This window comes from Condylura cristata, unplaced genomic scaffold (genome assembly GCF_000260355.1).
Source record: "Condylura cristata isolate star-nosed mole 26May11 unplaced genomic scaffold, ConCri1.0 scaffold00028, whole genome shotgun sequence".
NCBI classification, from domain to species: Eukaryota; Metazoa; Chordata; class Mammalia; order Eulipotyphla; family Talpidae; genus Condylura; species Condylura cristata.
In genome coordinates, this window is record NW_004567129.1 from 12,934,537 (window position 1) to 12,961,005 (window position 26,469).

Here is a 26,469-nt window from a genome sequence, read left to right on the forward strand (position 1 = left end):
TCCCTCTGGCTCCCCTTCTCAGCACCCCCTGGGTCCTGCTGTGCCAGGTGCTGGGGCCGCAGGTGAGGGGGACCTGACAGCCCACACCGGGGAGACCCACGTGGCCGCCCTGGCGCACGGGCTCAGGGGCCTGGGAGCGTCGGTGCAGCCTGGGGTCAGTGGGGCCAGGTGCTCAAAGCGAGGCTGTGAGGCCCAGACAGAGGCCAGGAGCTGGCGCTGCCCTGTGCCCGGGGGCCCAGGCCCCAGAGCAGGGAGGTCCAGGCCCCTGCTCTGGTGGAGGGCAGGGTCCCCAGAAAGCAGGAAGTTAGTGCAGAGGAAAGAGGGATGGAGAACACACACAACTGTGCAGAGGTAGTGGGGGCCCAGAACAGGTGCCAGATTCAGGATTCCCTGCTGGTTCTCCCAAATCCCTCCTGAAAAGCGAAGGGAAACCAGGGACTCTCACAGGTTACAGCTCACCCCCGCCTTCACCCTGAACTGTCCCCAAGTGGAGCTGTAATCCTCTCCCTGCCGGAGGCTCACGAGGTGCACCACAAAGCCACTTGCACTTCAATAAATGGTGTTTCCATAGCCGAGCCGGGCTGTTAGTGGCCTGCATCTCCTGCCTGTAAGCACACCAGCTGCAGAATCCACGCTCAGGCAGACTGCGGATGAGATGAAAACTCCCGAGTCTAAGGACTGAAAACTCAACTGCTTGCAGTTACGTCTAGGGAAGGAACCGGTCAGCTAGGCTCCCGTCTTCCTGTCTGTGTCATGATGAGGCCGGCACCGTGTGGCGGACGAGTCACGAGCAACCCAGGCAGAACTGGGCCAGGCCCAGCTGGGCCTCCCACACTGGAGGGGAGGGTGTGGGGGAGGTGCGGAGGGAGCGTGACCGTCCTCGGAGGACCGACAGGCCTACACCTGCCTGTCAGCATCCCCTTTTGGCTCCCAGGTGCAGCTGCGGGGCCCTCATAGCCTGGTACCACCTCAGGGAAGACTGGGGTGGTCACTGCACAGGCAACTCTGAGCAATGTCCCGCTCCCCTCTCCCTGTCACCCCCAGTCTGTCTGCTCTTACATCCCCACCAGGCAGCGGGAGATCTGTATGGGTGTGGACCTGCTGCTTCATGGGGGCACAGCTCCACCCAGGACCCAGTGGAGGGCAGGCGAGGGCCTGGGGGCTCAGCCTGGCCACGTCTGACCTGTGGCCTGGAGCTGGGTCGGGTGGAGGGAAGCAACGCCACCCTGGTGAGCGGCAATGCCGGCCCCAGGCTGGGAGGCAGCGGAGCCCAGGGAAGAACCACCCAACCTGACTGTCCACCGGGGCAACAGGAGACTGGTGGGGCCAGGTGTGCAGGACCCAGCCCCCGATGACTGAAGGACACAGGCCCAGCTCTCCTCCCATCTCGTGGTTTCTCCTGTTGCCTGGGCTCTGGGTTAACAATCCCCCTTTCCGCACCAGTACTTGTTGGTGGCTGCAAAAGAGCAGAGCTTGAAGGTCTGCTTTTAAAATAGGAGTCAAAATGGAGTCCAGCTGAAAGAAGTAACCTGCAAACCCTCACTGAGTGCTCAGCACTGGCCTGGCACTTAGCACCTTCGGGCGTCACTCCATTGCAGAGCTGCACGTATGTTACTGCCCCGTCGGAGAGAAGCCTGGGCTGCAGGGCTGGGAAGTGACTTGCTCAAGTTCAGCAGTAGAGCAGAGCCAGCCCTGCGTGCCTCGAGCAGACTGGCTTCCTAGCTGACGCTTGGTGGCCGCGTGCTCCCAGAAGGGCGCAGGTAGAGGACGAGCCCTTGCTCCCAAAGCAGAGCTACGGACAGTGTCCCTCCACGGGCCTCACGTTACCAGGTGCGACAGGCAGGGCACCTCCTGGGTGTTGACTTAAGAGAACCAGAGCCTCAGTTATTCAAAAGCGGAGGTGGGGTAGCCAGCAGCACAGAAAGAAGGGGGCTGTTGGTGACCTACCTCATCCGATTCATCCGATAACGTCTGAAGTAGGATGGGGAAGAGGCTGTCTGTGTGCCGGAACATCTGCGGGGCAGAGACGGCGGGGCCGTGAGCCTCCTGCGGCAGGACAGGTTCCCCTGCATGGCCACCTCCCTCCTTCGCTTCCAGGCCCCGAGGACTCTTTGGACAACTGTCCCGTCTCTGCAATGACCAGAACCCCAGCAACTGGGGGCAGGTCCCCACAAAAGCAACATGGATGTTGAAGGCTTGCAGGAGCCCCCTGGGCTGGGCACTTGGGCCTCACCTTCCGGGGCGTCTTGATGTAGAGGTGGTAAAGCCACTTGAGGACGGCAATCCTGGTCATCATCCCGATGGCCATGTCACTGAGGTGGCAGTTCAGGACCTGTACGATCCCATCGAGGTGGAGAGTGACTGGGGCCCTGTCAGTGCTGTGGGCAAGAGCAGCAAGAAGAGTGGGGTGCAGCCCAGGCGGACCCTCCCTGGGACTCCTGGGGGCCTGTTTCTCTCCCTCCACGTCCCTCTACCCTCAAGGTTGGGACTGGAATGGCCGCATTAAGGGGCAGTGCTGGGTGCCCGCCCACACCCCCTCCATCGTGCAGCACTAGCCCGGCTGGGGACAGGTCAGGAGCAAGGCCACCTGTAGGGTGTCACCCATCTGGGCCCCAGCGGACCACAGGATACTAAGTACAGATCCTTCGTTGTCAAAACAAAACCAGCAGGTGCAGAGGCACAGGGGTGAGGCTCCAGCAGACGCAGCTCACCTGCTCCTGGGTAGAGCACGGGACCTGCGTGGCTCGGGCCAGAGTTACCTGAGGTGGAGACCCCCGTACAAACTGGGGAAGAGGCGACCCGGTTGTGCCCGTGAGAAACAGCCAATTCAGAACGGGCTTTACCCCAGGGGACCCCGGCCTCCCTGGGTTCTGAGGCTGATGTTTTCAAGGGTGCGGGCAGTGTGGCCAGAGAATCATAGGATGCCAGGGCGGGGCTCCTGTCCCAACACGGTGCTGGACAGCCCAAGGTGCCGAACCAGGGCAGAGCAGGGCTGCGTCCCCCAGGCCCTGCTGCCGCGCCTGCTGTGGGTCTCACTCAAGGGCCTTCATGGTATTTCCAGTTGTTCCCTTACTCATTTGCATAGGTGCTCCATGCTGAGATTTCCTTGTTTGCCTGCAGCCTCGGTGAAGTTCATTTCAGGCAAATCCTTAATAGGGACGATTCTGAGCTACCAGTGCTAAATGGAACTGCTGCTTAATAGGGTTTGAAGACTCCCCAGGGTGTCATTTTTGGGGTGAGTGGGCGCTACTAGACTCTGGTGAGAAGGGAAGGCGTGGGAGGGAAATGGCCCGGCATGGGCTTGTCCTTGAGCCCTGGTGGGTGGAGGGCAGCGCCAAGCCCAACTCCCTGACCCACCATTGGGCCCACTGGCGCATGTGAACCCCACTCTGGCGGCAGTACTGAAAATGCCAACTTGCCTTGCTTGGATCAATGAACCAGATACTATGCCAAGCTCTGCATCAGCACAACCTCATTTACTTGCCCCCAAAGCCTGTGCCAGAAGCAATTCTTATCCCCATCCTGAAGGCCAGGGGATGAGAGTGCAGAGACATTAAGTAAAAGGCCCGAGGTGACACAGCCAGGAATTGTGGAACCACAATTTGAACCTATGGAGGCTGAGTCCAGCGGGGACCCCTTCTCCACACAGCACTCCGGTGTGTCAAGTTCAGATGCCCACAGCAGGGCCCTTCCCAACTGTCAGCTGGCAGGGGCAGAACGGCAGCTGGGCCGCGCCCCCCACACCCTGGCCAGGTTAGACCCTGCAGCCCATGTACTGAAGGAAGAGGCAGGCAAGGTCGTCACACACACCCCCTCCATGAGGGTGACAGGGCATGCCTGGTGTTGGCCGGGGAGGGGTGAGTGATGGGGCACTTGAACCCAAGGGTCCCAAACAGGGTTCCAAGATGCCAGGTTGGGTGCTCCCTCAGCCATTTAAATCTCCCAAGATGCTTCTGGCCGGATCAGTGTCTCTTCTGCAGGCAGAAGGTGTCAGCCCACAGCAGCTTCCCTGGGTCAGGGCCCAGTGATAGAGGAGGACTTCATGGAGCTGGCGTGGAAACTGACAGCCTCCAGCTCCCCACAGCAGACCCGGCAAACCTCCCAGGCATGGGAACCTCAGATGGCTGGGAGGCAGCTGTCATTTCCAACCAACAAAGACCCCTCTCTCAACAGCCGTCTGGGCTCTCATAACCCAGCTCTTCAACGCACAAGCCAGGAAGCAGAGGTGCAGAGCGAGTAGGGACCGTGACTGACCATGAAGCTGGGCACCAAGAACTCATCCCGTCAGCTGGGGCGACTCCCTGGGTCTCACCTCCCTGGGCTGGCTGGAGGTGACGGTGACGGGGAGCAGGTGCGCCCCAGGACACTACAGAGATGACCTTAGTGCCCGGGGAATGGAAGATCGGTGTTCCCACCGCTGCGGATGCTGCTGCCAGTGGCTGTGCTGGCATCCCAGGCCCTGGCTGCCTGACCCAGGGTAAAAGCAATGGCACTGACACGCAGTGTCAAATATACCGCGGCACGAATTCCACCAAGTCCAGATGTGCCCCTCCTGGGGCAGATGGGCTATCTCAAGGAATCTGCAGAACACCATTTTCCTGAGTGTCTCCTCATGAAGCAGCCCATAAGGAGTGTCTCACGTGGGGACGGACTACATGCTTTCCACGTGCACAATGCAACTGGGCTTTTTCAGTGCTGATTCAGTGAACGATGCTTCTGGGGGAACCAGAAGGAACGGTCATCTCCAGAGGTTCTCAATGGGATGCAGCACTTTATTTCACTCACATCTAACTCCTCACGGTTTTCATGTGCTGCCTCTTGACCCAAAGGAGAACAAAGGTAATCTAAAATAACTATTTCTGAGTCCAAAGTTGCTCTTATAGACAGTGATTATAATTTTTCTCAATCAGTGGCTACTAAAAGGTGGGAGCACCGATTCTAGATATTTCTACTTGCCTTATGCACAGGGTCGTCAGCTACGCCAGGACACCTGTTCAGAATGTCACCAGTGACATCCAGGTCCTCTGGTGAAGCCTGTGGCGGAGCGAGACCTGTGCACATGGCAACACCCTCCTGGAGCGGGCCGAGGGGCAAAGCTTCCACAACTTTCCACTGAATTAATTGCCCGGCTCTACCTCCTTTTAGCCCTCTGCTTGCCCCGCTGCCACCATCCTGGAGCAGGGCCACACTTTGTGACCTCGATTACAGTGATAAGTCTACCCACAGGCCTTTCAGCTACCAGTTTTGTCTCCCTCCGTCATCCACACCCCTCCAGCCACCCCCGAGACTCTTCTGGATCACAGGTTTGCTCCCTTCATTCCTGTGTGCGATGCTGGCCCCAAAGCCTTTGAACAAGAGCAGACTCACCGTGCAGGTCCCACCAACTCTCCTGCATCTCTGTCCCCTGAGGTCTAGACCTTTCCCATGAGGTCTAACACCCAGTTTCCAGACCCGCGCTGGCTGTGAGCCACAGCACACAGCACTGCTGACTGGCCCAGCTGCCACCTGCATCCCCTTCCACCACAGCGTGGGAAGTGATGCCAAGTTGGCTGGTCGGGCTCAGGCTGAGAGTCCCGAAGACATGCTTTTCCTCACTTGTCTCCTCATGCTCCATCCCACCCATCAGCAAGCTCTGCTCATTCTACCTTCAAAGCAGCCTTCAGCTCTCCAGCTTGCCCCACATTCTTACCAACTCTTTGGCCCAAACCTCTCTCTCCTCTTACTGGGATGGCCCTCTAGACCCTGCGCCTACCAGAGCACCCCCAAATCCATTCTCAGCAGTCCCTGGTCATCAATCCCTCCTGGGCAACAAAATGGAGGAAACAATACTACCGACCCCATGGGATTTGGACGCTAGCAAACTCTAAAGAGACAAGAGTCTGCCAGAGCCTGCCTAGGAAGTGCCGAGCTCATCATGTCCAGGTCCTTCCCTCTGCTACCTCGCTGTTCTCAGCACCCCAGGTCCCCACCAGAGCAAGCTCTACTGCCCTTCCTCTGCCTCCCACTAGAGAGCCTCAGGTCAGGAGCTGCATCTTTGTCTCTGCACCTGCTGGACTGACCACAGGCGGGGCCTCTGCAGATGTGACACAGCTAACAGCAAACAGCATTTACTCGTTTGCTCCAACAACTTGCAAAAGCGTGAGCAGGCCCATGTTTACAACCAGCAACACACAAATGGCCCTTGGAGACTCAAAACAAAGACATAGAGGAGGAGCATCCTCAGGGCCTGAGGGGGTGGGGAGCGGAGAGCCTCTTGGGGTTGAGCGCACTTTCCTTTCTGAGTGATTGGCTCCCCCAGGCCTAGTTTCAGTGCCCCGTTCCTAGGGAAGAAAACCCTTCGGGGGAACCGCCATCAATTCAGGTCCCACAGGTGCCAATTCTGCCCAAAGAAAAAGTGACAAGGGGCAAGTTTAGGGGACTTAGGGACAGAATGTGGCAATTCCCTCTCCATTGGAGGGCTGGAGGGAGGAGACAGTCTCAAAGCTTGGCCTGCACTGCCTCCATGTGGAAGGCTGTGCCCTCACACCCACCTGGGTGCCTGGGAGAGCAGCCCGCACTTGGACTCAGATAACTTCTCCCAGCGTGGACACAGCTTCTCCCCTTGTCGGTCAGCGCCCCATCTTCCCAACAGGAGTGGGCAGCTGAGCCTGCAGCAGCTCCCTGCAGTCACACGCACGGTCACGCTTTCACAGCTTGTCTCTACTGACCTCTGACTTCTCATTCCTCCCCAAAGGCTGCGGCCATCGGAACTGGGTGGGGCAGGTTGCTTGGTGCCCTGCAGAGCCCTTCATCTGCATCCTCCTGGGCCCTGTAAGTGGCCCCGAGCAGAGCTGGACTCAAGTCTGAGTCTTTGCTGTAGGCTCCCATGCCCAGGATAGACCTGGTCTCTGAACAGACTTTCTGGCTGGAAGAAACCCCTCACCTGGCTGGACTGAAGACGTTGATGCCACTGCCGAAGCTGGAGTCACAAGAACCATCTGGCGCTCCTGGAGGGAATGAGAGGAATGAGGTGTCAGGCTAAAGGATTTTTTGGGTCTTCTGAATGAACATGATCTCTGGCACAAGGGATCCCTGTCCAGTTTCCCCCACACCCAATTCCTTTTGAAAAGGAACATGGTTCAGAAGCCCCAAGAACATAAGACCTACTTATCCCCCATGCTTTGGGGACAGTGTCCATGCTTAAAAGTTTTGAGGCACCGTGGCGTGATCTTGCCAGGAGAGGACAGCAAGTGCTGAACACACCAAGGGAAGTCCCCAAAGGGTCCAGCAGCCTGAGGGCTGTGGATTTAAAAACGACTTCTGACAAACAAAATAACCAACCAAGCAAAGAGACAAAATGAAAAGAACCACAACACAAAAGAATGGGGAAAATGACTTCTGGGACACTTGATCACTAGCCCTCAGGAAAACAACAACTTGATGCCACGTCACACCCACGAGTGAGGACTGAAACCCAATGTGGTGGGGATCACTCACTTGCCCCTCGGTGGGAAGGGAAAGATGGTGCGAGGGCCCCGAGTGCAGTCTGGCAACTTCTTCAAAGACTAAACAGTTACCACGTGACTCAGGGTGGCCGCCCCTAGCTGTAGGCAGATGCCCAAGAGAAATGAAAACTCCTGGCCACACCAAGGCTTGTTCGCCAGGCTCCCAACAGCATTATTTACTGGGGCGTTACCTGCTTCAAAGTGGCAATGACCCACAGGTCTCTCAACTAGTGAGTGGACACACAGCATGTGTCTGGATACACTGCGTGCTACTTATTATTCGGCAATGAGGGGACAGAGCAGACAGCCCGCACTGTGGCCACATGGCCAGACTCAGAAAGCGGGTTGAGGTCGCCAAGGGCTACAGGGGATAAGGGGTGACAGCTGTTTGCTTTTTAAATGAAATTTTTTGGTTCTTACTTTGAAGTAATTTTAGATTCGTGTTAAAGTTATGAAAAGTGAATTCTATCCACCACTGCCCCAGCTGTCCTGAACCGGAGCAGCACACGTGCCCGGAGGTCACTGGGCACCAGCCAGGGCACTGTTAGCTGGGAGAGGCCTGGGCAGCTTTGCCAGTCTCGCTGCTCCAGCCCGGCCCAGTACAGAATACCCCGCCTGAGGCTGCTACTACTCTTCTGGGGATTAATGGGTACCATGGGAAGACACTTAGACAAATACCCAGTTTGCCCCTTAAACTTCCCAATGATTTTAGCACCCACTGAGTGAACCTGCCTACAGTTACTGCCGTGGCATCTGCCAGCGGGGACATTTTATTCCCTCCTTTCTTCTGCACTTGTCACACGGAATTCTTCTATAAGGAAAAATTGTCCCTTGTCTGCCATCCCTCCAGCCACCCGTGGGTATTTATTCTGTGGACCACAAAAGAAAACCATCATCATAGACAGTTGCTCAGTATCTAATGTTCTAAAGACTTAAAGACTTCTTCAAAGTCTTAACATAGACTAGACATCCCAGACAAAGCAAAGCCGGCCCATCTCTCCCTGGCTGCAGCTTTACTTGGCCCCGTGGCAAGGTGCCACCTGGCCGAGCAGGCAGGATCTCCCTCTGGCTCTTGCGGCCCTACTTTTCGTTTTGTGAACATAAGTGGAGTCGCAGGGTATTTCTTCACTTTGTACTGTCTGGAGCAGGGTGGTTCCAGGTGTGGGCCTTGGATACTATTCCTGCCTCAGGGGCCTTTAGTGAACACGAGAAATGCAAGCTACCCGCCTACCCCCACCCCCACGTCCTTCTGCCCCTGAGGCCCCCAGGGGATGGAGCACAGCTCCCAGGGGCAGGAGGTGCCTTGGGTGATGCCTGGGCCTGACTAGCAAGCAGCCTGGTGTCAGTGGCGATGGGGCCTAGGCGGGAGAGGAGGTGCTGGGAAGCCTGCGCAGGTCAGCTGTGTACCCTGGCGGCCTCTCTCCCTCTTGACTTAAAGGAACAAACACACTTATGGAAATGATGTGCTATCAGACTCTTGCTTCCATTTACTCTTGACTGAATACATGTTTTCACTCTCACACCCTTGTGCAGGATGCAGGCGTTTTTCCAGGCTCCACTGGGGGTCTTAGGGAGGAGAGTGTGACTGAGTGCAAGGGTGAGACACTACTCTTCAGGAAGCTTCTTTCTCCTGCCTGTGTAAGCAGGTAGCGGGGCACCCACTCCACAGGCTGTTAGGAAAACACACACGCTAGCGTTAAGTGTTTTAAGATGATGCCTTGTCTTATCAAGAGAGAAACAGCTTCATGACTTTCATCTTTTTTTTTCCTTTGGGATGTTTCTTTGCTTCTTGATATAAAGGAACTCTGTCTGGGGTTTGGGTTTGAGGGTGCAATGCACTAAAGTGTCTCCTCCCAGTCCGTGTCTTATAACTTTCCACTTGTTTTGGGGTAAACCACTTTTAAACAGGTGGCTCTTCTTGATTGTTTTTTTGTTCATGGGCCTCTTATAAAAAAGAAATCCTTCCCAAGTATCCTTGCTAAGAAATGTTGAACTTGAACCTGACTTAACTCTGACTCACTTACAGGAAATGCAGAGGACAGGTATTTCCCATGATAGACACCAAGGGAAATCCCACGGGACAAATAACCCAGTTTCTTAACGGGAAAAGTGCAAGGAAGAAGAAAAAAAAAAAAGGCGCTAACTTGAGGGACACATCAGCAACTGCAATGAATGAGGCCTACCTGCTCCTAACTCAAGAGGTGAAAAAGCAAAAAAAAAATTTCTGGTCATGGGAAATACAAACCCTGACTGGTTACTGATAGGATCAATATCTCAATTTTGTTTTTCTTTCTTCAGGTGTGATGACATATTGTGGTGATTTTTGGAAAAGGAATTTTAGTTTCTTAGACTTATAGATGAAATGGCTTGTTGTCAGAAATTTGCTTCAAACTGACGAAGGATAGGAGAACAGAAATATGAAGACACGTCATGAACGAAAAAATGTTGAAGTAAGTCATGAGGCTGAGGCGCCGGATACTTCCATCATCACTGTTACTCTCTGTGTACTAGGCAATTTTTCTAGGCCTTTCATAAACACCTTTAATGCTCTTAGTAATCTTGTGAAGTAGGAAACGTGGCACAGAGGTTGAGTGACTAGCTCAGTCACACAGATGGGATGGTGGGTCCCAGGCAGCGTCTCTCCAGATTCCACTCACATTTGCACTGTACTTGCTTTTAGATTCTGATGAACATGAAGGGCAGGATCAAGAGCTGAGGAATGCAGGTGGACTCTCAAAACTGCCACGGAAATGGCTTAACACAACACAGACCAGAGGTCGAAAGTCCGTGATTGTGGTCTGTGATTGTCCCCTTGCTGTGTCCAATCTGTTACAACAGCAATGAGACACGAATACATCTGCTATCATTTCTCCTGAAGATCGAGAACACTTCACTTTCCCTGTCAGTCATCCCTGTCAGTCATCACCCCATTTCTGGTCCTTTTTTTTTTTAACGGTGAAAAAAATTTATATTTAGAACTGGCTAGCTGGACTCAGTGGAGAGGATCCCAATTTTGTTGGCAACATCTGGAGCATCAGTCAGGAGCCAGGTGCACCCCCGCCTTCATCCCATTAGGTCTGATGGGGTGTTGACCTTGGTGCCCTCAATGTAGTGTCTTCCAGCCTCCCCAAACCCATCTTTTCCCTTGCCCCCTCCAGCTCAGACAGTGGCAACTCCATTCTCCTAGGCCTTCTAACTCCTTTCCTTCTTATACCTCACCTCAAATCCATCAGCCGCCTTCTCTGTTCTAACCAGAAACATATGCGGAACTGGCCATGTGTCCCCAAGTCCACTCCTCCTCCTCACGGGACGCCTGCCTGTCATACCTCATCTCCCTGGGTCTGCTCTTGACTGCTAAAGTCTATATGCACCATAGCAGCCAGAGTGAGTCTGTGAGAATATGGGTCCAGCCATGTAGTTCTGTTGCTCAAAACCCTAGTGTGGCTGCCTCCGTCATCCAGTGTGCTTGCTGTGGTTCCAGAGGCCTGTTTAGCTCAGCGTTCCTCCCCTCTCTGCTCTCTAGAGTGAGCAGGGCAGGCCCCAAGCACAGGTGCCCAAGTTCCTCTTTGGCACGTCCCTCTGCCGGGAACAGTCGAGGGGCAGGCTCACAGCCCTGGGGGCCGTCACTTTTCACCTAAGACCCTGCTGGCAGCAGTCCCTCCTGGACACCATGGCCGTCACTGTGGTGCTTTCCACAGCACTTACATGCCCAGAAGAACTTCATGCAGAAAATCCTTCCTCGCATCTCTATTTCTGAAGGCTTTGGATACACGCTGTCAAATGTATTTGCCAGACCATGTATCTAACTTGTTTGCTCTCTGCTGCCGCCAGCAGGAATGTCTGTCTTCCCCAAAATCTCCACATGCGGGTGCATGCGGGCTCATGTATGCTGAGAGGTGCTCGTGTGTGCTCACTGGAGGCCTGGCTGCAAGCCTCACTGTGGGTCTTATTCTGAAGAACGTGGCGTGCGGTGGCTGCAGCATCACAGACAGAGCCGTGAGGGACCTACTGGACGAGTGAAACCAGGCAGGAGGCTCTGCCTTCTGCAGGGTGGACTTGGGATGAAGTACAGGCACAGAGGGCAGAGTAAGGGGGTGCTGGGTGAAGCTGCCAATTGATGAGCTAAATCACTGCTGCCTCTTAGCTTGCAGCAACCTTCTCCCGGGTGCCTCAGTAAAGTGGTGGTTAGCTACAAACTGAGTGGGTCTGAGAAGGGACGTGGAACCCCCAAATTAGCTGTTGGAAAGTAGTATAACGTGAACTTTGTGTCTGCTGAAATGCTGTTTATGAGGCAGTAAAATCTGGAGCCAAGTTGTCTGACTGTATCCTGGTTTCGGGTAAGACTCCTGAGCAGGGAGCTGCTTGAAGAATACTCAGGGGAAATTATCTAAAAAGGGAACTAGGCTGCATTGGCCGGGAATCGAACCCGGGCCTCCCGCGTGGCAGGCGAGAATTCTACCACTGAACCACCAATGCTCCAGTTAGCAGGAAGGTTTTAGCAGCTGCCATGACCCACAGAACACAGTGCTTCCTTGCCACAGGGCTTCATTGGCTGCCACATTAGCAGAAAGGGTGGGGCAGGGACTGAACAGTTTCACTTTGGAGGAAGAGGTACAAAGTCAGTATAAAACATTCAAAACTTTTGCATGTTGTGACTTGTCAAGCCCAAATGAAGCCCCAAAATACCAAAAGTAAAAAAACCCCACAACCAGAATGTGGAATGATGTAAGTTGCATGATCTCAAGATGAGAAATTATAATATTGACCAGCCTTGGGGACAGCTTTGTTTCTAATTTCTCTTTGCAAATTTTCTAAAATGGGAAACAAAACATGGGATGAAAGATGATAAAATAAAATGGAATACCCATATATCAGTGAAACTTCAAGAAATATGTCTGTTCTTGAGATTCTTTCAGTTTCCCACCAAGAAGGACCCTGCTATGTATGGGAGGCCCATACTAAGTGACAGCCCCAAGTTTTCTTTTTCAAGGAGTTGTCAAAAGGTTCCAGTTGCTACTTGCATTGGCCGGGAATCGAACCCGGGCCTCCCGCGTGGCAGGCGAGAATTCTACCACTGAACCACCAATGCTCCAGCTGAGCACCACTCTGCCACCAGCTGTTTTGCTGCTCTGGCTCACAGCAGGCGCTGGCACAGTCGTAACCTGACACCTGAGACAGGTCCAACATGGAATGCCTCTGGCTTGTACCAGGAAAACCATGGGAAGCAGCCCAAAGGATATGCGCGCTTGACTTTCTGCTCAGCTATTCGGAAAAATTGAGAACAGCAGTGGGAGAAGAGGTTTAAAAATTCTGCTGTCTCCCGGTGGCAGGTTCCAGACCTTAGTCTGTTGGCTTTAAGAAATGAATAGGCTGTGCAACAATTCACTCTCTGGCTGATTCTTCAAAGGAGAACATCACCCCAAAGCCCATCGCTGATGGTGAGGAAAGACATCAAAGGATTTATAAAAATAAAGAGCTTTGGATAACATTTAGAACGCCAAACTCTAATCAGCACAAAAGTGACTTTCTTCACATTATGGATATGTATGACAATAATATTTAAGGGGTGTGGGAAGAAAGCAGAGTCCTCTCACTTTTTAAAGACATGGTCTTTGGCAGCAGAACGGAGTAAACTTCAGCTGGAGCTTTCTTAAGACTCTCCCCTTCCCCCCCCTCCCCACCCCCCCACACCCAGAGTGAACAGCTGGGTGACTGGATGTCTCCAGCCAAGACCCACGTACACCCTGCAGCCTGAACTGCCATGCTCCAAACTGTCTCACACTGGAAACAGCTATTTCCTATAGCTGAACCCAGAAAAAGACCAAAGGAAGGCTCAGTGCCTGCCAGAAGGCTGACGGCCAGGGTTCAAATCTCAACCCTGCCACTTAGTAGCTGCCAGACCCTGGACATGTTACCTGTCTTCCCTGTGCCCAACTACAGAGTGGGGGTCACGCCAGTTCCCACATACCTTGGGTGTTGCCAGAATTAAGAGTTAATCCATGGAAAGTAGCCCTGCCAGGGTAAATGAGGCTTCAGTCCAGGTCTAGGAGCTCTGCAGCAACCTGGCGGGGGCGGGGTAGGCGCACTCACCACCGGCTATCCCCTCCTGCTTCGCCAGGGAGTCATCGGGGTTGGGCTCTGCCTGCTTTGGCGCCATGGACTTTGGCTCCTCGGGTTCATCATCCTCAGGGGTGACCAGCTTCATCAGGCTCTGGTTGCATACGTTGGCAACCTCCTTGATGCCTGAGGCCACTGATGTAAGGAGCAGCTCCACTCGGGGTCTCCCCTAGACCCCAGGGCCCGGGCCTTCTGCGGCTCTGGTAGCAGGCAAAAGGGCAGCCAGAACCGAGTCCCCGTCCTCTTTGCCTCTGCACGAGATGCTCCTGTATCTTCTCTTGGGCCCCTTCTTGGCAGACGCCAGAGATGGGATTTCCCCACCGAGGAGCAGCAGTGTGAGTGCAGCGGGTTAGAGTCGGGGACCCAGGAGAGTTGTCTCGATTTCAAGTAATTGAGCGAGGTTTGGAGACAGCGGCACGAGCGCTGAGTCCCGGGGCACCCTGCCTCTCCAGTCCTCACTCGGCTCTGCCTCCCCTTGGCGCTAGGGCTACTGGAGAACTGATGGATTCTAGGGAGCCCCACTCCCTACTCCAGGGTCCTGAACCTTCACTGCCTCTTTTGGGGCTGCTCTTACTTCTCTCCAGAGTGAAGGATACTTTTCTTGCGGTCATCGTAGGCCAGGCAGGGCAAGACGGCTGTCAGGATCCCAGAGGAGTAGGGCAGCATCACCCGGCCGGCCAGCTGGATGAACTCCCGCATCCAGCACATGGCTGTCAGCTGGATCAGATCATCTGCAAGAGGCATGGTGGGCTCCAGGGGTGAGCACCAGCAGCCAGTCTCCCCCCACCAGCTGGGCCCGGAGCACGGGACTGGAGGACCGGGGTGCCCATGGGCTTGCATTACGTTAGTTCCCCCCCATGTTCTCTTACGCTTGCTTTTAGCTTCCACAGGTTACGAGGCTGGAACAGAACAACAATCTTGTTTGACTGTAAGAGCAGCCAGCATTCTCTCCTGGCCCAATGTCCACGTTATGGGACTCGGCAGTGCCTCTCATTAAATGGGTAAATTCATTTCTCAACGCTGTGGCTCTGGGCTGGCCTGCTACTTTGGCCAGCGGCAGGGGACATGTGCCTGGCTCAAGAGGCCAGCTCACCTCTCCCATGTCCCCTGGGACCTCACTAATGCCGCATGAATGCATTGGGCTAGCCTGCTGGGCGATGACCCACAACTGGTCATCTGCTAGACTTGGGTAAGGCCATCCTCGGTCACCCAGCCTGAGCTCACCCAATGTTCACTGTGGGTATGTGACATGCCCAGCCCAGGTCAATATCCAGCTGCCCAAGACTGACTAATAAGTGACTAGTGATGAAGCAATTGTATGGCGGTTAAATACTCGACAGAAACTGACAGACACACAGCCCCAGCCTCCAAGGGTTTTGACCCAGAGAGCCAGCGCCAAGCCTGCCAGCAAGGTCTCTAGATCTCACTCCCCTCGAGGGACAGGCCAGGCGAAAAGGCCGCCTGTATGTCTCACAGGACCACGTTCTGGAGCTCCCGAAGCCAGTGTCACCCTGGCTCACACTAAAAGGGGTCCCCAGGAGGTGGTGGGGCTGTGGGGCCCCACACTAACCCGCAGTCTGGCAGTGGATCACCAGGATGTTGGCCATCTCAGCAAACTTCACACTGGACGGGTTCTTCTTGATCTCTTTCAGGAATTCTCCAAGGACCACCTCGCACCTACGGATGAGAGCAGGGACAGCACCTGCAGTCAGGCGGGGGCAGCGCCGCCCACGCCTGTCCCCGCCCGGGGCCTCCAGGGGACTGCTTGCTGGAGGGACTCCTCCGGAGGCTGGGGGCTGGCGCGCACCCAGCTCCTCACAACAGGAAGCACATGAGCCAGGAAGAAGAGCGAATTTCTCCTCTCCTGCTCGCCCGCATGCTGGTGTGGGGGACCCGCTGCCTCCGACTCACATTTTCCGTATCTCTTTGCCATTATCGCCCAGGATCTGGAAAAGTCCATCTAGGATCTCCGGCAAGTAATCCAGCAGGTTAATGTCTGGCACAGACTCCAGAACCAGGATCTGACCCAGGAGAAGAAATCGGGCCTTGAGAAATCAGCTGGAGCACCCTCAGTCTTGGGGGACGGGCCAGCGGAGGGCCTGCTCCCTGCTTGGGGAGCCCGGGGAGACACCCCCCCCCTCTCCTGGGGGCAGGGTACGGGTAGCTGTTGTTTTGCTGAAAGAGCAAGGGAATGGCAATTTAACTCCAAGGAGGTTTAGGTGCCTGGAGGAAAGGGAGACGCCTGGGAAAGGATGGAGGATCTAGAAGAGGCGTCTCTGCTGGAAGGAACACGACTGGCATGAAGAGAAGTCGGGAATGTCCTGGGACAAGGAAGAAGAGTTGGAGCCTTCTCAGAGGCAAACATGTTGGGCAAAGCTGAACAAACATGCCTGCATTACCTGCCACTGGCTGTCAGAGGGCTAACAATGAGGCTTCTCTGCGGGCACAGGACGTGGCAGGAGAGCCAGAGAGACTGGTCTACACCAGACCTGCGGCCCACTCCAGGTGCAGAAAAACATCCGAGGCCAGCCCTTACCCAGGAGATGATGAACTGCCGGGCGTACTGGTTGTTGGAGTAGATCCTCTCCCGCAGCAAGGGGATGAAGCCCACCAGGTCAAACTTGCTGCTCTCCGTCACGATGTCCTGTGGGTGGAAGGCACGGGTACTGCCGTGAGCCGGAGGCCAGCTCAAGTCTCTGGCCCGGGGCGCGGCTCCTGGCTCAGGCAGCTACCCAGGACCCCCAGCCAGCTAAGAGAGGTCCCTGCAGCAGCCACACTCTCAGGCCAAAGGCCAAGCCCAAACGAAGGACTGAAAGCAGGAAGCAAGTCAAGAGCGCTAATCCTATAATAAAAGGCTACGTGTGGGTGGTATAGTGGCTGAGCAGAGCCAGCCCCGTGCCTGGGGGCGGCTGTGTGGAGGCGGGGTAACACGACATTGCTCTGCTGCTGTGGGGGAGAGGGCCTGTATTTTGACTGTGTTGGTGATGTGAGTCTATACTCCATCGTCCCACTGTACGCCAAAGAGTAAACTTGATGCCAGTTTAAAAATGTTCTTTAATTAGGAGAGCATCTCTGACAATAGAATTTATAAGCTGTATAGAGAGAAGAAGAAGGTTTGAAGCATCTAAGTGAGGACAAAGCATGAATACCTTCAAGAGGCGGTCGAGGAGCTCAGATCCGCTCTTCACATTGGGGTCTGGGTCAGCGGCCAACTGCGGGGGACACGGAGAGAGAAACATACCCACTGCCTAAGGCGGGGAGCCCCTGGGAACGCTTGGCCTGGGCCTCGACGTGGTCTGGACAGAGAACGGGCACCTCTTTGGCAGACTAAACCAGGGGCGGGGCCATAGGGGCCTGGCCAAGGAGTTGCGAGCAGCACCTTCTCCCATCTGTTTCGGGACCTCGGTGACAGTGCCGCTGGGTCAGGCCCCCAAGTCATGATCCTTCCTCAGCGTTTTTGGTCTCAAAATGCCGGGTCTCAGAGACATTTTACGGGGGTGGGGGGAAGTGCACAGGACTATGGTGATGGCACACAGGTGATTTGGTGATGGGAAGCCCCTGGGGATTACAACTGAGATGGGAAAAGTCACAAAATGATGTAAAAACAAACTGTTATATTATTACAAAAATCAAAAAACTTTGCCTATGCATGAACAGGCTAATAAAAACTTCCATAGAAATAAAAAAAAGTTAAGGCTAGAAAAAAATAAATGCTGGGTCCTCTCTCCATCCTGGAGGAAGGAACCAGGCAGCCTCAAGCTGGTATTCTAGACAATGGGGCCAGCAGAGCTTCAGGGGGCTCCACGAGGCCCAGAGGAGGCTGAGGGGGCCTTTCTAGGCAGGGCTCTTTTTAGAGCTGAGAAGCTCCCTGCTCCTCACAGGGGGACATAATGTGGAGTCACTGCTGTGGTCTTCCACCACGGAAGGTGCTTTGCATCCTTCGTTTTTTTTTTTTTACCTCCAAATGTGTGGTGGATAAATACTTGTAAAATGCAACAAAAATAAACTAATAGAGAACTAAGAAAAAAACGAAGTACACACACAAGCCCATTCAGAAGGTTACAGACAATGGGTGCTCCTTGCAGCCCCATGCTCATCGGCTCCGCCTGCACCTGGAAAATCGACCCAAGCACCCCAGGTCCCGAGGTCAAGTCTGGTGGGTGGGGTGAGCCATCCACCAGGTACTGGGGAGGAGCGGTACCTTACTCAGGCCGTCAAAGAGCACATTGAAGTGGGGCAGCACAGCACCACGGGCCACCTTGACGATGTTGTAGAGGGCCTCGCAGGCGTAGTAGCGCAGCCGGCTGTCCGTGTCATTGAAGCAGGTCAGCACTGGCTCGATCAACTCCTTCAGGTACAGCCCTGAGTCCTGCCATGGGGCAGGAGGAAGAAAAGCCCTCAGAATGGGTCAGACCCCAGCGCTCCAGCCCCAGCTCCCCTTGAGGTGCTCAATCGAGCCTTTGTGTGAAGCCTGTGTTCTGTGGCCCTCTGCAAGCCGGCCTCCCAGCACAGGGCTAGGCAGAGGGAGCAGGTTGCTGGGCCACAAACCCAGCTTTGCTGGCTTAAGGTGTGGAGAGAATGGAAATAAACACAGGTCTGCAATCCCCTCCCGGTCTCGGGTGAGAGTCAAGGCCACAGTGGGTGTCTGTCCCTCCAGGGAAAGGCTCACCTTGCCCAGCGCAATAGAGCAGGCAGCCAGGCCGATGAGGCCCCCTTTCCGGCTGTGGGGGTGCTGAGACAGAGCAAACTCCTGAGAGAGGGTCTGGATCACATGCTTGATTTGCATGGTGTTGTTTTGGGCCACAAACTCCCGGACCAGCCTGGAGAAAGGAGAGGAAGAGGCTGCAGGGCGGTGGCCTCAGGCTGCAGGGTGTGACTCCCAGGCCTGGGGTTGGCGTGAGGGAGACGGGGTGTGCAGAAACAGGAACTGGGAGCCAGGGATCTGAGCCAGGACCTTCCCAGTTCTGCTGCTGATGGGTCATGACTGTTCCCCTATTCCAACTCTCAGTTTCCCTTTGTATATGAGGGAAGGAGGAAGCTGATCTCGCTTCTGGGAATCTGAGATGATTGAAAATAAAGGTCATGTTGCACACAGAAGCTGTGATGCATTATCTGTTCACCAGCTGTCTTTACTCAAGCTAGCCCACCTTCAATAAGGTACCCAATGGGTTCTCTCTTGTGGGTTCCTATGAGCTGGACACTCATGGGCCACTGTGACCTATATGCTATCCACAAATCCCAGCATAGTGTTCCTTGACCACCTACGGAGTATAGCTTGTATCACAAGGCAGGCCTGGGGATGCCCAGGCTGCTGCTGACCTGGTGACGTGATTACCTCCACGGCAGTTTCGGGATAACTGCCTGTGATAACTCATACACATGGTCACGAAGTCCCCTTCCCTGTCCCTTGTAAAACGTTGTCCCCATTCCTATCCTACCCTCTGGATCCTATTCCTCATACATACCACTGTCGCATGATCAGCTTTTACTAGCCTGCATGATTCCAATAAATGGCACAAACACTTCTGCTCAAGCTCAGAGTCCTGCCTTGCACGCCTGCTCCATGGCTGCTGTGTCCCTTGTCGCATTCCCCCCCATAGTGGCAAAAAGTTCCTGTTGCAACACTGTGTCTTTACTTCCAGGGCCCCAGCGTGACAGACTAGATCCACACACAACAGGCATGGGCAGTGAGGGTAGTGACAGGGCGCAAGTGACACCACAGAAGAAACACGCCACATGCTAATCTGCTTGGGCCGACAGGGAGCTGCCATTTGAGTCAGAACTTAAAAACATTAGCAGGCATTTCCCAGGGCATCACAGGCAGAGAGGAGAGTCTGGCACAAGCCCCGGAAGACTTGTGCATCAGGGAAGGACGAGGAGTCTCTGTGTGGAATGGATGGCCAGACACAGCGAGGGGGATGTGCTCAGGTCTATGCTTCAACTGGGTGCTCTGGGGGCAGCCTGGAGAGTCTGTGCCAGGGCAGGGGGTTGTATGACAGGAGACTGATGTCAAGGAAAAACCCTAGAGGAGAACACGGTGGCTGTCCAGGGAGGAAGGAGGGCCTGAGATATGGCTGAGCCAGCAGCAGCAAGCAGGATGTCTAGGCCTGGTGTGGGCCCCAGAAACATCATGAGGGAGACAGTTAACAGAAGAGCACCGGGAGCCCATGTAACAGGCCAGTGAGGCTGAGGGAGCCACTCTCATGGCTGGGCACACCTGTGCTCACCCTGAGGCTGCTGCAGGCAGAGGAGAGCAGAGGGAGGCCTGGCTCTGCCAGGGGCCCATTTCTGTTTTGAGCCCAGTGGACAGTAAGGCCGAGACCCTCTGCCCATTAGGAGCTCACGGTGTCTCTGCAGGGAGAAGCCTCACCTGGGAGAATGGTGGCCTGAAACCCAGATACCTGATGGGAAGCTGTGGCCTGAGTGCCAGGGGAGTCTTCCCAGAAGTGGGATTTAAGCCTGACTTCGAAGAAGGGAGATACAGGGAAAGGAAACAGGAGAAAATGTGTGAGCAAAGGCACGGAGGGGGACGGAGCCAAGTTGGTGTGGGCCCCGGAAAACCTCGTGGAGGTTAACTATCACCAGCTGCTGTGGCTATCCGGGAGAATGGGTTGCATCATGGGTATGGAGATGTTTCCTGAGTTTTTTGAAGAGCATGGTGACCAAGCGCATTAAGCAGTTAGGAGACAGAGGGGTAGGAGAGGCCGTGCCCCCATCAAGGTGCCAGGGACTGATTCCAGAGCAGCAGCCCACGGTGTGATGGGGCAGGCTGGAGGTCACGGGCCTTTCCAAGTAGCCCCAGACTCACTGTAGTGGCTCTGCGTGGCAGGTATACTCTGCTGCTGCATACACAGGGGCCTCAGGTTGGCCTGAAGGACGTTTAGGGCAGCATCAGAGTCTGTGCTGTTATAGCTAAGTCTCAGGAACCTGCTAGTCATCAGACTCATTAGGAAAAAAAAAAGGTGCTGTCTCTGGACCTGGTGACCACTATTGTAAAAAAAAAGTTATCCCCAAGAAAGGTTAAACAGGGTTGGCAGAGACTGAACACAGGGAGTGGTACGGTGCCTGACACAGTGCAATCGGAGGTCAACAAACAGGCCTGGCTCCAGGGCTCGAGGAGACTGGTGTCCCAGGAAAGGCTGCACAAATGGCCTGGCTTCCTGTTGTCTTTATGGGGGTGATTTCACTAAGCCCATTCCAGAGGACTGAGAGCTGTGGGTGAACCAAGGGCCTCTGGATGGAGCTCCACTCCAGTTCTATAGACCCCCAATTCCCCAAATAGCACAGGAAAACCCAGTCAAGAAGGTTCTACAACCTGTCCAGTTTGTAGATGAGGCCCATGTGCTGCAGCTCCTTGAACAGTAATGGACACAGATCTTTGAGAAGAGCCTTGCAGATACAGAAAGAAGCAGCTGGAGCATTGGTGGTTCAGTGGTAGAATTCTCGCCTGCCACGCGGGAGGCCCGGGTTCGATTCCCGGCCAATGCAGAGCTGCTCTTTTGTCTTATCCTTTGCCAGTCCTCTCAGAGGTCCTGCCAAAGGAACCACACCCAAGTGTGTAGCAAACCCAGATACTGAGTCTCTGACCAGGCTTCCAGGCTCAGCGAGCACAGGAACAGCAGCTGGGGTCTCCAGAGAGGCACTACTGGCTGTAGGACCTAGGACTCCTTCCAGCAGGAAGCTGGGATGAAACCTGAGAACTGTAAAACAGCTCAACACATGAACTTGGAAGGGGAGAACCCAGACATCAGAGAGGAGAAATTCACCCAGTTTCAACATGCATTTTGTTACCGAGAACGAAAGACTTGAGCATTTAAGTTGCGTCCTTAGGTCTGAAAGCAAATTGATTACATCCACCCAGTCTTCCCGCCAAAACTTAGGTGGCAGCATGTGAGCCTGGCCTTATAGTCTATGATTCAGCAGACAAACCAGGGTGAAAGGGAGGTGCTCACACAGCTGTTGACAGCTGGAGCATTGGTGGTTCAGTGGTAGAATTCTCGCCTGCCACGCGGGAGGCCCGGGTTCGATTCCCGGCCAATGCACACAGCAGACTTTTGGTCCCAAAAAGTATGTGATATTACCACACAGCCTAAAGAACTTATAAAAACAGTTTGAGAACTGAGAATGACTCATTCCGGGTTTGTGTTTTACACTGTTTGATGAAAAATACTGTTTCCTAAGTTCCACAACGATCTAGAACCCAGGTCTCTTGGTGCCAAGGAGGCCAGGATGTGAGGATGCTGCCCAGCCACGGAAGGCAGCTGTGCCTCCCACCCTGCCCGGGGCTCTGGCGCCGAGCGCACTCTGGGCAGGGCAGCCACGGTCTGCCTGGGCAAGTCAGGGCAGCACAGAGCGGGCTGAGCACACCCGAGGCCTGAGCACGGGACAGAGCCAGCCTGTCGCCTTGTGCCGGTCACTAACTGTCCCCAGGCAACTGGGGGGGGCACACTCCTCCCCACCGGAGAGCCAGCACAAGGGATGCGCTCCCTGCCCTTGTGCTTTCTGCACAGCTGGGACGGGGGGAGGAAACCAGAAAGTAGTCAAGGACTTTTGTGCAAGGCAGAGAAAAACATGTGTTAAGAAGATGCAGAGGCGAGGGGGCAGCAGGAAGGCCTGAGTGGCATCTCTGGGGGGAAGACTCAGGTGCAGCTTCCTGAGGGCGTGCGTCTGAGTGGGGCTCTGGGGCTGGGGGCTGGGCAGGTGCTCTGGAGTTGCTCAGGCCACACAGCTCCGCCAGTAAGAGCAGAAGAAGGCTCACGGGGAGGAGAGAGGCATTTGGTTCGGCAGAAGCAAAGGACACAGGAGAGGAGAGCAGGGGAGAGCAGAGGAGGGGGCAGGCAGAAGCTGCTCCCAGCCACTGGCTCAGCACACTGGTCGCGGCAGAGGAACTGGCGCAGCCGTAGCCAGGACGGTGAGGGCAGGTGAGGGTGGAGGGGATGTGGACTGGGGTGCTATCGCCAGAGACAGCTCGCAGTGTAACAGGGTCACTGAAGGGAGGAGACAGGAATGGGGGAGCGCTGGGTCTGGCACCCGCTTTGCTGCTCAGCAGCCCCTTCCTCCTTCACTCTTCTGAATGTCCCAAACCTGAATCCTACCAGGGTTCTTCTAGGCGCTTCCCAGGCTACTGTAAAAATGCTGGCCTTGTCCAAGCCCTGAGGCTTCAGGACCCCAAGTGTCCACTGTCTGTACCCCGCCCTCCGGGGTAGGATATCCTCATGGCCAAGAGAACAAGGCCCACAACGACAAACACTGTTCCCTCTGGAGGGGAAATCATGAGAACGTGTTCTCACTGTGGGGAACCTGGAGCGCACTGGCCCGCAGAAGGCTGTCCCACGAGTCCTCAGCTGGTGGTGAGGGCAAGCAAAATAGGGCCCATCCAATGCCCCACCTCACTGCCCAGCTGTCCCACCCTGCCCCCCACCCACCAGTCCTCCAGAGCAGCCAGGTCGCCTTCTCACTGGGCCCAGCTCACTCATGCAGGTCTCCTCTCCCCAGTTCACTCATGCGCATCTCCTCTCCCATAACAGGTGGCTCTACATCCTCCTGCAAATCCACCTGCTGTCAGTGGCCACCCAGGAAGCCACCCCTCCTCGCTGAAGGCGGAAGGACTCAGGAGCCCCACCGGAGGCCTGCTTGATTCCTTCTCCCGCAGCCCCTTGACAGTCCCTGAGGACTGGCCGCATTCCTCAGCAGCTCGGGCCTGGGGACTCAGGAGCCACCTGTGGGGGCCGGACTGGAGGCAGCACAAGCTCAGGGCAAACATGGGCGACCCTCTGCCCCGCTTATCAAAGCCCAACCTGTGGGCTTACCCTGTGAGTACTTGGGTGGTCCTAAGTCCTTAGCGTTATCATTCAAGTCTGTAGGAGCAAAGTTATTAGCTGGATCCCAAAACACAGAGGGGAGGGCAGTGACTAGAGCTGTGCGGGGTGTCTGGGAAAGATGCTGTTGCCAGGAGGTGGCCTGCTGGGTGGCTGCTGAAACCCCCTGTCCAGGTTGCCCCCAATAACTCCAGGGAATAGGACCGGCCTCCTGACTTCCCAGGGAGTATGCAGAGAGAAAAGGGCCACTACAGAGGGAGCAGACTCAGTGATGTTGAGTTGGGGTCCCCAGTTCCAGGTCCAGTCTCTCTTCAAAAGACCACACTGCCTCCACTTTCATCTATAGGCTGCGTGCCAAAGAGGGGGGTTGGGGTTTTGAAGTTTAATATTTGGCCAGGAAACATTCTTGATCACAAGTGCCCGGGACATAAAGGCCACAGGTATTTCTGTCCTACGGCCCAGAGAAAAGACTCGGCTTCTGTGTGGCTTCCTCTAAAACGTGCTGAAGATGCGTAAGTGCAGGCACTTCCTTCTCAGAAGCAGCTGGAGGTGCGGCTGGGTGCAGACACAGCCCTTTCCCCAGAAGGCCAACACCTCACAAACCCCAGTGCGGAGCCAGGACCACAACCATGCAGCAGGCCCCCACAGGGCAGGAGGTGTTTGGGACAGTCACCAGCCAAAGGGGACCTGGGTCTGTGGTTGTTAGGGTCTCATCTCCCAAGAAACTGAGCCTTGGGGGGACCCCCTGCCTTTCCCAAGGTCTCAGGGGACCTAAACCCAGACACCTACAAAGCCCACCACCCCCTTTCGGCTGCACTCCACTCCCCTCGCCTGAAGTCTCCAGACAGCGACCACACCAGGCACAGAGGGCCCTTCCTGGTGCAGAACTGGGACCCTGGAGAAACACAGAGTTCTTCACACACTCCCCTCATGGCTGGGCCTTCAGACGGCTGGGGGCACTGCTCTGCCACACACTGGGGCACCAAGAGCTGGGCACCTGCCCTGCAGCGAGGCCTCCAGCTGCTCTACTCTGGAGGCAGGAGGAGGTGGCCAGGGCTGCACATGCCAGATACCCGGCAATGTGCTGGCTGTCTGACAAGCGCTTTCTACTGGAACCTTCCAATAATGCATAGAGTAGGTGCTATCGCTCCCACTTTACAGATGGGGGAAGCGGTGGCTAAGAGCTTTCTTAAACGCACACAAGGTCACGCAGCTTAGATTACTGCAGGTACACAAGCCAAATGCGGGTTTTTCTGAAACTTAACATATGCATTATCCCCCGTCCATGTCACAGCTGCTCTGCTGCGGCCCACTGGGGCCACCACGTCACATTGATTATCTCCTTTGGTCTCATCCAAATGTCCCAGCCAGCAGGTGCCTCCCTCACGCTGCCACACAACTTGACGGGCATTCTCATTATTTTTAAATTGAGATAAAATTCACATGCCATGAACTTGCTTATAATGTGCACATTTTAGGAGTTTTTAGTATGTTCACGAGGTTGTACAATGAGCACCATAATGAAGTTTGGAACACTCTGCCAACCCCCAAAACAGCCCTGTACCTATTAGCAGCCGCACCCCACTTTGCCCAAGCCCCTCTCCATGCTCCCGCCATTCTCTGGCCCTGCACACCTGCCCATTCCGGACACTTTAGAGAGACGCAGACAACACGTGGCCTCTCGTGACCAGTTTCTCTAGCGCACTGCTGTCAAGGGGCAGAATTCTTTAAAATGAGGAAACTGAGACACAGAGAGGTTAGACCAGAGGTCACAAACTCAAGTGCTTACAGGGGCTGAGCAGGAGATGAGAATGAGAAGGCCAGGGTGGAAAGACAGGCTGTGGGAACTTGCCAACACAGAGAGCAAAATGGGGAGCTGTGTCCTGGCCTGACAGTGGGAGAGGAGGCCCCTGAGTCCCCTGACCTGCTGCCAGAGCCACACCTTGCCATTCCCTCAGAGAAGCCAGAAACTGAGTTTCACTGTGACAAGTCTTAATTTCAAACACCTGTGATCCAGGCCAAACCCAACGATGTGCTCGCAGGACACAGTCCCCAGGCCTATCTGTCATCTGCACATCCCGCCATTTGCTGAGGGTCCCAGGGCTAATAAAAGCAGAGCTGACTGGAATGTGGACCCTTCTTCCAAAAATTGCATCATGCTGCTTGGTCATAAATGGTGTCCATGCCGCCCCACAGAGGTGTAGGCTCAGAAGAGCCAGGTCAGACTCCAGCGGGTCAAACCTTCCCCTGTCACAGAACTCTGGGGACACCAATTTCCCACCTCAGCAGGCCAGAGCAAATGGTTCAGGAATTTGGTTCTGACCCCATAAACCTTTCCTTGGGTTTCAATGTTCTTGGGGCACCAGAGAACATCAGGGCCTGGGCACCAGTATTTGCTAACTCTGGAATTCCAAGTTCTGGGATGCTAGTGACTTGGCACTGGGCTCATCACTGGCTACCATGAAGGAAGGCTTCTCTTCCAGCCTGTAGACATAGAGGGCCCACCCCCACCCCAGAGCAGGGTCTTGCCACCACAGCAAAATTGCCTAAGGATGAGGGTGCCTACTGGCACAGAGGCTACAGTTCCCCCATCGGACGCCCCCAGAGAGGAAACCTACAATGTTATATCCACAACTATACCCCTGAGGCTGAAAGCCACGAAACCTGAGAGATTCTAAAAGCTCAGCTGAAGTAAGCGCCTTATCCTTTGGAAAACTGTGCAGGCAAACTGCCCTGGCTGTGGGGGGAAGCGCCCCACAAGTCTCTGGTGTCCTGGGCCCCTCAGCTGAGTCCAGCATCCACCTCTGCAAGGCAGTGTCTGAGAGGATGGCCTCAGGGGAGGCCCTTCCCCTGATTCACTGGAACACCAGAGGCAGTCACCAGAGCAGATGACTCTGGAAAACCAACGTGGCAGTGAAACAACCACGAGGATGTTCAAGAGTGAAACTTCTTTTATTAAATAACGTATGTCTGTCCCCTTCTGGTAGAGAAACCACTCACCTGGAAAGCCCTTTGAGATGGGTGAAAATGGCTTTTGTACCCAGCTGGGA

The 26,469-nt window shown here is 55.0% G+C and overlaps 1 protein-coding gene and 4 non-coding genes across 5 annotated transcripts in view; 2 read left to right on the forward strand and 3 right to left on the reverse strand.

Moving 5' to 3' along the window:
* LOC101630319 (protein VAC14 homolog) overlaps window positions 1-26,469 on the reverse strand; it is a 44,254-nt gene that overhangs the window by 14,009 nt on the left and 3,776 nt on the right. The window contains exons 2-12 of the mRNA XM_012730468.1: window positions 18,271-18,421; window positions 17,803-17,970; window positions 16,751-16,813; window positions 16,138-16,245; window positions 15,513-15,622; window positions 15,172-15,278; window positions 14,198-14,332; window positions 13,575-13,727; window positions 6,923-6,986; window positions 2,234-2,378; window positions 1,948-2,013 (exon numbers count right to left, since the gene is read on the reverse strand). Coding sequence (XP_012585922.1) covers window positions 1,948-2,013; window positions 2,234-2,378; window positions 6,923-6,986; window positions 13,575-13,727; window positions 14,198-14,332; window positions 15,172-15,278; window positions 15,513-15,622; window positions 16,138-16,245; window positions 16,751-16,813; window positions 17,803-17,970; window positions 18,271-18,421 — 1,270 coding nt within the window. The remainder of the gene's footprint in view (window positions 1-1,947; window positions 2,014-2,233; window positions 2,379-6,922; window positions 6,987-13,574; window positions 13,728-14,197; window positions 14,333-15,171; window positions 15,279-15,512; window positions 15,623-16,137; window positions 16,246-16,750; window positions 16,814-17,802; window positions 17,971-18,270; window positions 18,422-26,469) is intronic.
* Window positions 11,890-11,960, reverse strand: TRNAG-GCC. Its single transcript has one exon. It is a non-coding gene; the product is annotated as a tRNA-Gly (tRNA).
* Window positions 12,503-12,573, reverse strand: TRNAG-GCC. Its single transcript has one exon. It is a non-coding gene; the product is annotated as a tRNA-Gly (tRNA).
* On the forward strand, window positions 21,019-21,089 carry TRNAG-GCC. The gene has a single exon. It is a non-coding gene; the product is annotated as a tRNA-Gly (tRNA).
* On the forward strand, window positions 21,573-21,643 carry TRNAG-GCC. Its single transcript has one exon. It is a non-coding gene; the product is annotated as a tRNA-Gly (tRNA).